We start from the raw sequence: 14,243 nt of genomic DNA, 5'->3' as shown, positions 1-14,243 counted from the left end.
GGCATCCTGGCCTGTATCAGAAATAGTGTGGCCAGCAGGAGTAGGGAAGTGATTGTTCCCCCATACTCGGCCCTGGTGAGGCCGCACCTCGAATACCGTGTTCAGTTTTGGGCCCCCTCACTACAAGAAAGACATTGAGGTGTTGGAGCATGTCCAAAGAAGAGCAATGAAGCTGGTGAAGGGTCTAGAACACAAGTCTTATGACGAATGGCTGCAGGACCTGGGTTGTTTAGCCGGAGAAGAGGTCTTTTCCAACCTAAACGATTCTATGATTCTATGTAATCAGCAATGTACAGGGAAGGATTATAAAAACCTAAACGATTCTATGATTCTATGTAATCAGCAATGTACAGGGAAAATGGATTATAAAAATCTACAGGGATGTCAATGCAAAGATGACTATTATAGACTAAAATGACTATGATGCAATTTTTATCAAAATAATTGTTCAGAAAATTACAGACAATAACTGTTAATTTCTAAAAAAGTTGAGAAAATGCAGATGAAAAACATTTAAATGGTGCTGATAGGAATGTTTCTGTCCCAGAAGCAGGCATTGTGAAGAAAACCTCAGAAATAGGAAAAAGGTGGGAGGAATAGATGACGTATTGATTTATTGCTTCATTTCTGTCTTCATAGTCTACTGCTTTGATTCTCTTCAGGAACTGCTCATTGTCTACAATGCCCATCTTTATCTCTTTTAAAATTGCTAGTACAGAAACCTTGTCCTACTAGGAAAATGGAGGACACATAGTAACCTACCTGAATAAAACTCAAAGAAGATAAAAATTTTTTAATGTGTCAGTAGATCTTTATAGTCCCTTGAGCCATCTCTGGGCTGCAAACAATGTTTACAATTGATTAATTTTCCTCCGTTATTACCTCTGTAGGTGACAAGTCCCATATAATGTGTGACACCAACCTGAGTTTCTCCCTAGTAAAAATATACCCAGAGCAGGCAGGTGAGAAGGCTCCAAGATGCAGGAGTGACCTTGTCGCTCTTCAGAGGAGGAGTCTGGATCAGCTCAACTCTCTTCCATGTAGAATTACCAATCTTGTTTTTTTTAAAAAATACTGCATCACTTAAAAATGTAAAACATTCAGAAAACAGGAAGCTTGGGTTTCTTCTTATTCCTCTTTTATCTCCAAACTCATTTCCAGTCTCTTCTTCACAGTCATCCATCTTAAATGGTTTCTTTTTTAATGAAAATTGAGATTCATACGTAACGCAGTTACTCAACTCTAAGAACTAGACTTCTTTATATCAAACACCAAGTATTAGGAGACCAGAACTACAACTGTGAGAAGTGATAATATTATGTAGCATTTGTGCTTCAGTTTTGTACCTCCAAAGGGACACTTAATGCCTTTGGAGGTATGAGTGATCTCTCTCATGGTCAAGAAGTAAAACAGAAAGTTTGACGCTGAAACATAAACATATTGGGGAAAGTATTCTGTTCGAAGTCCTAAAGTCAGTACTGCTACTCCTCTACAAAAATAATTGAATAATGTATCTAACTTAGTATGCCCAATATTTGTACCTACCTCAAAGTATACCGTACTGTAATTGTGTGTTTGTTCATTAGTAACTGACCATTTTGCAGACTATAAAAATTAATATAATCCGCTGATTCTCATACTGTACTTGTTCATCAGAAATGACTGTACAATAAGTAAACTTTTTATCTGATTTTATATCTTAAGTATGTGAAGGCATTTGCAGTAACAAACTGTGGTACAGAAAATGTGAATATATTTTTCTGTACCACAGTTCATTAAGAGTTTCTTCTTGCTATGTTTCTACAGTCCAGGACAGCTGTCACTTGTTCAGAAAAGGTAGCCGTAGGAATGTGAATAACATGAAGGTTTCTGGGGTGGGACTGAGGGTTAAGTTCACTTCAAGCAGTGGTTTCCTTATTGAGCTGCGCAATCCTCAACAGATGAAGCAATATGCTTTGTCCTCGTGAACCAAATGCATCCTACTCTGCAGTTCTGAATAGGGGGCTGTAGCGTTCTGTCATCTACTACTGTGACCCATGTCACAATCTATCATACATTGAGCAAAGCACTTAGAGAATATCAGGAACATAACAGTTACCAAGTACGTTTTTTGAGGGTGGGGATGACAATAATAACGCATAAATGTTTGGAATTTTGAATTAGAAACACTGTGATCCTCAACAGTGTGTTTACCCTTACAGCATTTTCAAAAACACTTAACAACTCCTCACAGTTTCTAAGGAGCATATTTTGTATTTGAATATAGTTTTGTTATTTTGGAGGAATCTGACATGTATGAATAGATTCCTTGTTTACCGACTTACCAACCAATTTTTAGTTACACCATGTTATAGTGTATTAAAGTAATTTAGATGCTTATGCTTTATTGGGCTTTTATATTTCCTTCTGTTTTCTTTGGCCTTTATTACTGGAAGTTTGCCTTTTGATTAATGTGATCTTACTAACCCTAGTTCACAGGAATATGTTCACCAAGTTGCTATAAAGCATTTTGTATGATAGCTTTTACTATCGTGACAATGAGTGGGCAGTGCAATGCAGACTATTTCTGGCATGTAGGATACATTTTACTCTTACAGGTGGAGGAAATAAAAGTTCTGTGGAAAAAATGCATTTTTAGATACAAGCTAGTTTTTCTGCTTGTGTTCAGCTACTGAATACAGTTATTTGGGGTTTGTTTTGTTACTTTTTTTCTTTTGAGTTCTTTTTGCAAATCTTTTAAGTCCTTCATCTGAAAATTGCGAAGTGCTTTAGAGGGAGTAGTTGAATGTCACTAATGTTGTGAGGTGGGAGAATTTACTCATTTTATAGTTGAGAAGAACTGAGCAATAACCAAAACTACGGATAGCAAGCAGAACACCTGACATTATTGAGAAATCACTACTGCATCTAACTTGGACTTTCTCTGGTTTCCTAATACTGTTCATCTGTGAAGAGGAAGATGGACTTGCATTATATGAGGAACTGAGAGAAATTATTAGCATTATAGTTAATATTGCTCCGTTAGTATTTATAATGTGATAGCTAAAATAACATGAAGAAGTAAGTAAAACAAAGTGTAAAGGGGGAAGGCAACATAGAATGCACAGAAGGGTGTGTTTCTGACCCTCTAATATTCTCCCAGTCTGTTAGTAGGCACATACTATTTGCTATGTTCTCCACATACAGCAAAAGTAGCAGCATATGCATATCAAGAAAGTTCTGAAATAGGTGTGTTTTGATTTAGACACCACTGGAAATTACCTCAGGTGTTTGAAAGAGAAATAGTGTCTTATAGTCCACAAAAACCCAAGAGTTTCACTTGTAGACTTGCCACTCCTTCTTTTTTAATCAGGTAATAGACTATTTTCATTGAATTAAATGTGCAGAGGAGATAAACTGGTCCTGTTCACTAACTAATTACTTGCTTTTATCACCTAAGAGTGTTTTAACTGCATGATCCAGGGAGGGGATATAAAATGGCTAATTAGTTCAGTGAGGCAGTCTGTCCTGCTGGTTTAGTAATGAGAAGTTTACTCTTGTTTTGATTTGCTTTAATTGATGGAATTCCATTGAAACACTAGGTATTACTTGCTGTGTAGTTCTTTTGGGGAGGTGGAAGGAAATGGGGAGAGAGTATAAGAGTGTCCTTAGAGAAAAGTTTATGAGGTTTATGTCTTTACTGACAGACATGAATCCAGTTGGTAACAACTGCCAGCTCAGAGAAATTGCCTCTACTTCCTCTAACTGGCTGTTGGATTTTTAGCAAAAGTCTTATGAGCTATCTCTTGCAGTTTCAGCATATCCAACCCATATTAGTGATTCCTAGTCAATGTCCTGTTTCTGTTTATAGGGACTGCATAGCAGTGCTTAAAATTGAAATTTCCAAGTTATGTATTAATTTTTATTCCTTAGTAGTTGGGGGAAGGCGCTTTGTTTCTAATAGCACTAGGAACTTACATAATCTTGGTATTAAATAGTGTGAGTTAGCTTTTCTTTTACTAATGAACTTGTCCTGTAGCAGCTCAGTGTAATTTGTTCCCAATTTGTACAGCTTTCACAATGTGAAATAAAGAATATTTTCTTGTTTTCTATGTTAAAGATAAATACTGATTTTATGGAATTTGCAGCAAGTAGCAAATGCTATATGAGAAAAAAAAAAAACACCCCAAGCAGATAGAGACATCTAATTCCATGCAATTATATCTGTACTTGTTCAGGATGTTGGCTTTGGGAAACATTAAGGAGAAGGAAGAGAAAACAGATGGAACATACTTGTTTTTTTAGGGAAAAGAAGACAAGTAGAGCATAGTTGATTTGGTTGTTTTTTTTTTTAAAAAGGCCATCTAGAAAGTGTCATGATTTACTACAAATATTTAACACTGAAGTTATCTGTAATATTGACTCCTCATAGTTGTTTTCGGTCATCAGCCCTATATATTTACATTTTCTTGTTTTCCCTCACTCATGTCATCTATCATACATACTTGAATGAAACCCCGCTGTGTGCATTTCATAGGGGAGGTTAAGATCTAAAGGTTTTTTTATAAGCCCCTTAACACTATTATACTAGAGCTCTTTCCTTTTTTCTGTAGCAAATTGAAATGAATTAGAATCCTGGAAACTGGAAGAAAATTAAAGCTGTTAGTTATTAATTTAGAGCAATGGAAGTAATACTTCTTGATGCCCTTTTTTTTCAGATTCTGGCTATAAATTCTGTAATAAATCACAGTGACCAAAATGCGTTTTTGGTAATTTTCTCTTGTATCTAGACTGAAAAATATGAACATCCTTTTAAAAGAGGCTGTCAGACATGAGGAGGAACAGTGAAGAAATTGTTTGAAAAATACTGAACAATCTTAACCAAACCCTCAGAATAAATAATAAAAAAAAAAGCTTGATGTAGCTATAACCTTCAGTGTAACAATGTTTTAAAAATGCTTTTAAGCATGCAAATACATATAAGGAAATCTGGAAAATTCAGCAACAAGTCACTGAGGATATGAAACAGATGTAAAATGACAGTAGAAATGCTAAAAAGATACTCTAACTTTCAGGACATTTATAAGCCTGAGGAATTAAATAGTACTCATACTGTTTCACCCCACTGAATGGCAAGTTATTAAAAGTGCAAAGTAACAGAACTTTTGGTGGGATTTAGCATGATTTTAAATACCACTGGATCTGCTAAACATTGTTGGTTTCTATGTACTCCAAGAACCAACTCCTCACAAGAACTGTGAAAAGAAAACTAAGTGCAGGCATTACAGAGGGGGATTACAAAAGTCCTTTAAAAAGACTGTGTCTAAAGTGAAGTAAAAAGGGGGAAAAAAGTTCACATCTAAAGTATTTTCTAAATAAGTGAGAGAAAGAGCCTACCTTACACATGAGAAAGGAAAAAGGCAAATTTGCTTAAATCAGAAGTAAACATATTAAGTGCTCAAAAGGCTTTATTAACACAAATGTTGTATTAAAAGTAATACATAGTATTATAGCTTCAAAAATTTGAGATTTAGCTAAAAGCAGAAAAAGGTATTAATACTGTGAGTCTCATAACCAGCACTATTACATTTACTTTGCTATTTGTAGCTTTATTAGTAAGTTAAGTTTTATCATAATGCATCGTTTTCTATCTTACTGTTAATAGCTTGGCACTCACTATTTCATAAAATTTTATTGATATTCTGTGGAAGATGGCAATGAAAATGCTTCTCTATTCGATACAAACTGAGACAAAAAGAAAGAAGCAATTTGCCTGGAAAGACTGATGGTGGACTTGACAGTTGTGTCCACCTGCACAAGTCGTGGGCCATTAGCTAACCACCGGCCCATGATTCCTCCCTTGGCACTTATGTGCACCATGGCAGCTTGAATAGTATCATTCTGCGACCCACTGCCAGTAATAGACAGCTTGAAAACCACTGCTTCATGAAGCAAAGGCTTTGTGTGTCTGTGGTCTCTCAGAAGATCCAGTGTTACTTTACATATATCCTGAACACAGTATCACAATCTTTACGAAATTTCTGAAATACTAGTTTGATTTTCATGGAAGTGTTTTTGTAAATTTTCAGTAATGATGAAAAACACTTCCTCTAGATGACTCTGAAAGAAAAAGAAAACTGTCACATACAAAACAGAGAAAAATTATGTGAACTGAGTGTAATCTTTGTTTACAAGCATTGTACTATGTACTATTTATGATATATTTTCCCTAATAATCAGACTTAGATATGAGGAATAAACCTAAGACAGCTCAGTATATAGCTTTTTCTTAATCTGACTCAGAACATGTTTAAATGCTAGGTCAGACTCAGGTAGGAAGATGTCCATGATTTTAATTAACGCTGTAAATTTTCTTTGAGATACGACCTCATTTTTTTTTCCACTCCTTATGTGCATCTGTTACAAAACCTAGACTATATTGAGTAAAACAATAAAAAAAACTAATGACTAAAGTATGATTGGAACCTAAGACATAAATTCTTGAAGTTTCGTGGTGATACTTTTTACAGACTTGAGTATAAGCAATAACAATTTGATTTTGTTTTGCAGCTCTCTTACTTTCACCAAACAATACCACATGCTAAGATCAAACTATGTAACATAGTGTATATTGAGCTGTTTTATATATTTGTGCATATCTTCAGCTGGGGACTGTGACATCAGACTTGTTTTTAAGTGGTCCATCTTCTCTAACGGCAAAAATTACTGCATTTATATCACTGTAGCATCAAGCTCAAGAGCCATAAATGTTCTTAGAAGCAGAAAAGTTGTGCGAGTCAAATATGTTAAAATTCTTAAATCAAGTTATAGTATTTACACTCAAACAGGCTCTGTCTGCATATCAAATAATGTAGTGCAGTATCGATACGGATCAGTTGATCAAAGTAGTTGTAGATATACGAGCTTTAACGTCTTTATATATGGCTCAAGACTTTTACTTTAGACTAAATGTAGTTCAGTCCTTTGTCATGAATGTCCCCACCATGCATAGCGTTTGCAGCTGTTTGTCATTTGTTCAGACCTTTCTTTCTGTGTTAGCTGTAGAAACAAATTTGGTACACACTGTAGGCAAAGTTCTAGGTTAGTTTCTTCCAAGAGAAATCTAGTTTGCATGCGCCAAAATCATTCTTCAAAACCAGTGAATGTGCATTAAGTGCTCAGGGGATTCACTTCAAAACTATGCTACAGCTCTAATCCAAAACATTAAAGCTAATGTAGTTATTCTGGAATATTCACGTAAGACAAGCCATTTGTGAGCATATTAGCTATTTAAGCTGAAAACAAATGTTGTAAATTTAGTTTAAAAATACTTTGCTCGTGATGTTCCTAATGTTATAGATTTAATTCCGTTGCTTAACATTTTTCTCCCTTCAAAAATTTCTTGTATTTTATTACATTAAGATGGGAATAATAATATATATTTTATTATGTAGTATTTTAATACATTGTGAAACAATGAAATGTAATATGTATGTTAATAATACGTTACTAGCTTGTATTATTATTCCAAATGTATGCTGTAGAGAAGCCACAGTATGTCTTCTATCAGGTATTACTACAGGGTGTTTCCTAATCTAAAAAAAAACACGTTTGAGATGGAGGGAGGGAAAGGAAGGCTGTTGATTTTCTGAGCTTCTCATCCATCACTGAGCCAAAATTCCTTTTCCTGTAATACTGAGTAGCTTTTTATTTTTGATGGAAATTCTAATGCTAAGATAAGATGGGCAGAGAGAAGATGGAGCCAGTTCTCTGGTTTCTCACTGTCTTTCATAATTGTGGGAACATGTTTCAGGGAGCTTCTTCAAATTCTGTTTCATTTTGCATAAAATCTGATTTGTTAATCTGCGGGTTTATTTCTGTGACCTCAGAGGGCACTTGTGGTGGGTTGACTTTGGTTGGCTGCCAGGCGCCCACCCAGATGCTCTCTCACTCCTCCTCCTCAAGAGGACGGGGGAGAAAATAAGACAGAAAAGCTTGTGGGTCAAGATAAAGACAGGGAGATCACTCACCAATTACCGTCACAGCAAAACGGACTCAACTGGGGTCACATTAATTTAATTTATTGCCAATTAAAATAGAGTTGGATGGTGAGAAATAAAGACGAAAACTGAAATACCTTTCCCCCACCCCTCTCTTCCTCCAAGGCTTACCTTCATTCCTTCATTCCTGACTCCTCCACCTCCTCCCCTCAGCGAGGGGCACAGGGGGATGGGGAAAGGGGGTTGTGGTCAGTCCCTTAACAGCTCATCTCTGCTGCTGCTTCCTCCTCACACTGTTCCCCTGCTCCAGCATGGGTCCTTCCCAGGGGATACAGTCTTTCACAAACTGCTCCAGCGTGTGTCCTTCCAAGGGCTGCAGGGGGAGTCTCTGCTCTGGCGCCTGGAGCACCTCCAGCATCTCCAGCACCTCCTCCCCCCACTTCTTCACCAACCTTGGTGTTCACAGGATTATTTCTCACACTTTTTTTTTTTCCTCCTTCACTCCTCTTTTCCACAACTGCTATTCAGTGTTTTTTACTCTTTCTTAAATATGTTTTCCGAGGGGCGCCACCATCTTGGCTGAGGGACTCAGCCATTTTAAATGGCTTCAAGTACTTTCAAATGTGTAAAAATAGCAGGGTTTATTTCTTGTTCTAACTTAGAGACCTGGCTGCAAGGAACTGCTTGGTAGGTGAAAGCAACATTTTGAAAATAAGCGATTTTGGAATGTCCCGGCAAGAGGATGATGGTGTGTACTCATCATCAGGCCTAAAGCAGATTCCTATCAAGTGGACTGCTCCAGAAGCTCTCAATTATGGTAAGGACATACCTGTATCTTCTTGGGGGGGGATCAAAAGTAGCATAAGGAGCACCATGACTACACCGTGGGCAATATTTGAGTATATATACATATTCCTGGGGCCCCGTTCAAATTAATGATGTTTAAAATAATTTTAATATTTCAGTCTTATTTAAGTTACATATAAAATACTGTTTTGCCTTCAAAAAGAATAATGCAGCAACATCAAAATTGCTATTATGGAGCAATATAATAATGCTTTGGTTATGTTGCTGACCTCATTCTAGTAGACTACCTAGTCAGTCATCTAAGTCATAATCATTAGCAAAATGAATGCAAGTTCTGCATATTTATGGCAGTGATTGTTCTAGCACTTCTTTGAAAATGGTAGAAAGTGTTAACATGCTAGAACCCTCTGTTAGAGAAATCATTGCATTGGAAAAAAGTACAGTCACTCGATTTATATTTTTTTTAACTGCAGCTTTTCTTTACCTGCATTTTTTTATATTGCTAGGCTGTTATCTTGGGAAAAAAATCCACTATTTCTGATTGAGGGAAGTGGTCCATACTTCATGGGTAATAGTTCCAGAACAGAAACAGAAGCCGCTTTTTTTAATTTATTTGAAACTACAAAAATAAGTTTTTCTAAGTAAAGTGGGATGTGAAGAAGCAGCATATTAAATGAACGATGCCATGCTTTGGATGTAGTTCTCTCAACCAGTTCTTTAGTTGAGTACTTGGAAAAAAATTGTTTTAAATTCTTCATTTGAAGTATCTATAAATATTTCTGCCATCTCTTAAAGCTTTTTTTTAGTGCATTGGAAGTCATAAGTTGTGACTTACGATTGATAGCATCCTCTCACTGGAACTTTTGCAGGTGTTAATGCCATAACACAATAAAGCAGATCTTCCCTTTGGAACCAGTTGTTAATGCCATAACACAATAAAGCAGATCTCTTTGGAACGCTAATAATAAATTTAGTTACATTAATTGATCCTGTATTATAAATTATTCTGAGGTGTTAGAGTTTTCCAATATAAAAGGTGTTTTGAATTTTTATTTTTGTTATTTCAGAAATGCATAGAGTTTATTTGACATATAATGGAAACCTATCCTTCATAGCCTTATGCAGTCCAGTGGACTACATTAAGCAGGAAACAGGTTGTGACAACAACTTCACTTTGTACTTTTGAGTCTTTTTTTCTGCATAGTACAGGAGAGGAGAGGATAGTTCACTAACATCTACTTATTTTTTTTTTCCTAAAATGCATACATACTCAAGCAGCTTTAAGTGATTTTCTGTAGTGTTTGGAAAATAAGCTCTCTCAAATATTTGTTAATGTGTTCAGCAGTCTAATATTCAACTTTCAAAATGTCACAGAAGATTTCTGTGTGTTTTTGAAGGATCATTTTTTCCACTCCCTTGGAAGATGTGAGTAAAAATAATTGGTTTGTGTTTTACCATTTACCATCCTAATAATATGATCATAAGTATTGCATTAATTTGTGTAGGTAAGGCTGAAGGTATTTAAGGATATCAGAGTGAAATAGAACTAAATCTGCAATATTATAAAACTAGTTGGCAACCACTGTCCATGTCAGTTCTTAATGGCAAGATTTAAGGGTTGGAAGAAAATGAGGGATAGGGTCATTTGGCCATTACATGAATTACAATTACAGTGCTTAAGAAACTACGTAAAAGTTAATTTTTTAGTCACTTCTGGAGTCACTGTATATGACAAATTAGTAACAGTCACAAAAAGATTTTAAATTATATAACCACAAGTTGTGAAGTCTAGAAACCAGATTAGGGCAAACGGAGTGGTTAGGGAGTTGTGTCTGAAGTCATAAGCAAAATCCTGAAGCTATTGGTGCTTGTGGGAGATTGAACCTTTGGTGCCATTCCATACCGTTATTTTTGCTTGGAGTGATATGATTTCCATCACTTACAGCAAGTGGAAAAAAATGTTTGAAAAGCTCCTAATAAAATTACATATTTAGGCCAAGTGTAGGGTATTTTTACTTCCTGTTATCTCAAAATTAAAATACACATTTAATATGTGTGTTTTTCCAGCACAACATTTTGAGTTGTTTGTCATGTTAATAAATTACTGTGTGGAGGGTTTTTTTTTGTGAATGAACAGGCTTTTTTTTGCCCAGATAATGTCATAGTGGAAAAGATAATTAACTGTGCAGACCTTGTAGTTTCTTAAAAGAAAACTAATCACCTATCTTGTATCTACTGAATGATTTCAATGAAAAGTGTTAAATTACTGGATGCCAAACTCTGAAGAGAGTTGATACATAGACAAGAAAACTAATCTTACTACAAAGAGCACAGTGAATGTCCATAATTGCCATCTATGAGGCACACAAGCTAATATAGCACAGCTGGAAGTGATATTAGTTTAACAGTAAACTGAACTTTCTGACGTCAGAACAGTTGTCATATCACCAACTGGCACTATAATTTACATGTATTTTCCTTTTTTCTAGCCAAAAGTGGCTTAGTTTGGGCTTCTTAATGATTAGAGATGAACAAACAATACATTCACAAGCTTGTGTATATTGTAAAGAATAACGACACATACATACAATGTAATAGTATGGAACAAAGAAAAACAGTCATGAAAAATGTTGAAAGTAATGTTGAAAATGGATTTTTAAGGTAACATTTTCACAGGTCCTGCTGCAAAGGGCTAGGAGCCTTAACTTTCTGATGTCAATCCATCCTTCTTAATGTGAATCCATCAGGGACAACAGAAATATCTGCTACAAGATCTCTCCTTCTCCCATAATATATAGCTTTCATTACACAAAGAGGTTTGAAATTCAGTTATCTATCAATTGTCTATTTTGCTATCTCTGAAGCATAGTTGAAGATAATGGAACCAGCAGGCCAGATTTTTTTCTTTAACTGATTGGGTGCATTAGTTCTTCAGGGTCCAAATTAAACAAGTTGAAGCAACTATACTTTCATTTTCAGAGAGCGGTTTCTCAAAGCGTGAAAACCAGGCCCTCTTCGCACTTACAAACTATGTTGATGGTAGCTCCTCTCAGAATACTCATTGCCATGCTATATTAGGGAACTGGGAAAGGTAATTTTTTTAAAAGGATCTTTTGAATTGAAAGTCATTATAAACAAGGGAGGGAAAAAACCTGACATTTTTCTGTCTTGTATTAAAAAGTATAAAAAGAAAAAAAAAATTTTGTACATTAAGGAGCAAAGAAATTCTTAACTTGCATGAAAAATAACTGACATGGTAAGGTCTGTCAAATTGTAGAACTTTAAGTTAGCTTATATTATTCCTAGGTATTGACCTGAAAATAATTTATTTATCATTTGAAATACAGGAGACTGTGATAGCTGCAGAATGTATTACTAGTAGCTACAGCTTTGTTCTGCCTAAAGCTTGCCAGTGTAACACTTTACCTTTACAGAAAATTTGGGGCCATATTTATCTGAAACATTAATTTCTCTGTACGTTAAGCTGAGGGTTTTCTCTCCTTTTCTTAGGGAGATACACATCTGAGAGTGATGTATGGAGCTTTGGAATCCTTTTGTGGGAGACCTTCAGTTTAGGAGTATGTCCGTACCCTGGAATGACCAACCAACAAGCACGAGAACAAGTCGAGAAAGGTAGTTATTCATAGGGAGTGGAAGAACTGCTGTATAGATCCATAAGGATGTAGTACATGCAGTGTAAAATAGCAAAGACATAACATACAAGTTATCCAGCAACTTTAGCAAAAATATTACGAGATTTTTTAATTGCTGAATCTAGCTTTCTGGAGGGAGTACTGTGATATATAGGCTTCTTGAAAAAAGGAATATACTGACCAGTGACTTAAAGGATGGAAGACTTATATAGCATGCTGACATTCATTGTTGCAGAACTAAAAGGTGAGATGGAGAGGAGGGATTTACTGCTGTGCAAAGCAGAGGCTTGACCAGAATGAATTATTTAAGATTATGCTAATGCAGGTATACACATTCTAAACTGCCAGAACAAAAAATCTGTATCGTTCCATCTTCTCTATTAAAACATTTCAGACAAAAATTTAGTAACTATGGTGGGAAATGATAAGCTAGTTGAGTGTTGAAGGCCACATTTCTCTTTTACAAAATAATCAAAAGGCTTTTATTTAAAGTAGCAAATAACTGTGAGCAGGATTTCAGGATTTCGATTTATTTTCATCATCTTTAGGGGCGTTTCAGAACTGTTCCTCCTCTACATAGTACTACTGCATAATCCATAAACAGGTTCTAAGCTAAAATGCTAAATGATTTAAAAAAACCCCACAGCTTGTTTGCTGATTTGTACAGATTGCCAGTGTTTGTTATAAGCACTGTAGAAGACCGTCAAAGTTTCTGCTTAAAAGGTCAAATCAAAAAATCCAATGTTTTCCAGAGCAGAGGAGTGTTTGTAAAAATAAGTCTTACTACCTAAGTACTGAGATTCTGTTTTAATTCACTGAGAATAATAATCTCTTGAAATTGATAAAATTCAAAGATTGAGAAGTATGTTTATCCTTTTTCAGCTCTTTATACTGTGGGGAACATAGTCCTGTTGGCCCATCAGAAATTCTTTTTCATTTTTTTTTAACGGAATTTTCATTTCTTTTATCAGCCTGTTTTCTTGGTTTTCAGCATATAATAGCTCTTCTGTTAGGATAGTCAGCTAAGACTCTCCAGATTATCTTCCTGATCTTATCTGTCTCAATTACTCAATCAGTAAGAGCCTTCAGTGAATTTAGTCACTTGAATGCTTGCTTTAAACCAGGATAATTTCAATTCTAAATGACTATGTAGAATCACTTCACTTTAAGGACAAAAAGTAGTTGCTGCTGTCACTGTTTTGAAGAACTAGTTTCTAGGGGAAACTTGGTGAAGGAAAGGATTTTTAGTTATTTTCATATTATCTTGTCTGGAAATGTCCTAGAGCCCAGCCATTCTCCTTTGAAGTTACATGCATTAATTCAGCACCTAGAGCAGATGCATGCAATATAACAAAGGAAAAATATTTCTCAGATTTACCTGTTATATGAGGCCAGTGTTATTTATACTCAGCTTTAGAAAGAGATACAGAGACCTGTGCAGTAAGTCTGGAGTCACAGAGCTGCATTTACCTGTAGAATCCTATGTGCCAACTCACTTTACTGTCCACTGCCTGTCGTTTGCTCAGAGAGCTACATGTGGTAAACAGTTCATAGAATCACAGAGTCACAGAATGGCTGAGGTTTGCGGGAACCTCTGGAGGTCATCTGGTCCAATCCCCCTGCTCAAGCAGGACCACTGAGAGCCGGCTGCTGAGGACCATGTCCAGATGGCTTTTGAGTATCTCCAAGGATGGAAACTCCACCACCTCTCTGGGCAACCTGTGCCAGTGCTCGGTCACCCTCACAGTTTGTGCCCATTGCCTCTGGCCCTGTCACTGGGCACCACTAGAAAGAGCCTGGCTCC

General features: G+C 36.0%; 1 protein-coding gene across 1 annotated transcript in view; it reads left to right on the top strand.

Moving 5' to 3' along the window:
- The window catches only part of FER (FER tyrosine kinase), a 202,581-nt gene that overhangs the window by 175,338 nt on the left and 13,000 nt on the right, over positions 1–14,243 (top strand). Inside the window, exons 18-19 of the mRNA XM_009284184.2 lie at positions 8,642–8,796; positions 12,297–12,419. Coding sequence (XP_009282459.1) covers positions 8,642–8,796; positions 12,297–12,419 — 278 coding nt within the window. The remainder of the gene's footprint in view (positions 1–8,641; positions 8,797–12,296; positions 12,420–14,243) is intronic.

Source organism: Aptenodytes forsteri, unplaced genomic scaffold, assembly GCF_000699145.1.
Source record: "Aptenodytes forsteri isolate BGI_AS27 unplaced genomic scaffold, ASM69914v1 Scaffold69, whole genome shotgun sequence".
Taxonomy (NCBI): domain Eukaryota; kingdom Metazoa; phylum Chordata; class Aves; order Sphenisciformes; family Spheniscidae; genus Aptenodytes; species Aptenodytes forsteri.
The sequence above is the reverse complement of the archived record's forward strand: the minus strand, read 5'-3'. Positions and strand labels throughout refer to the sequence as shown.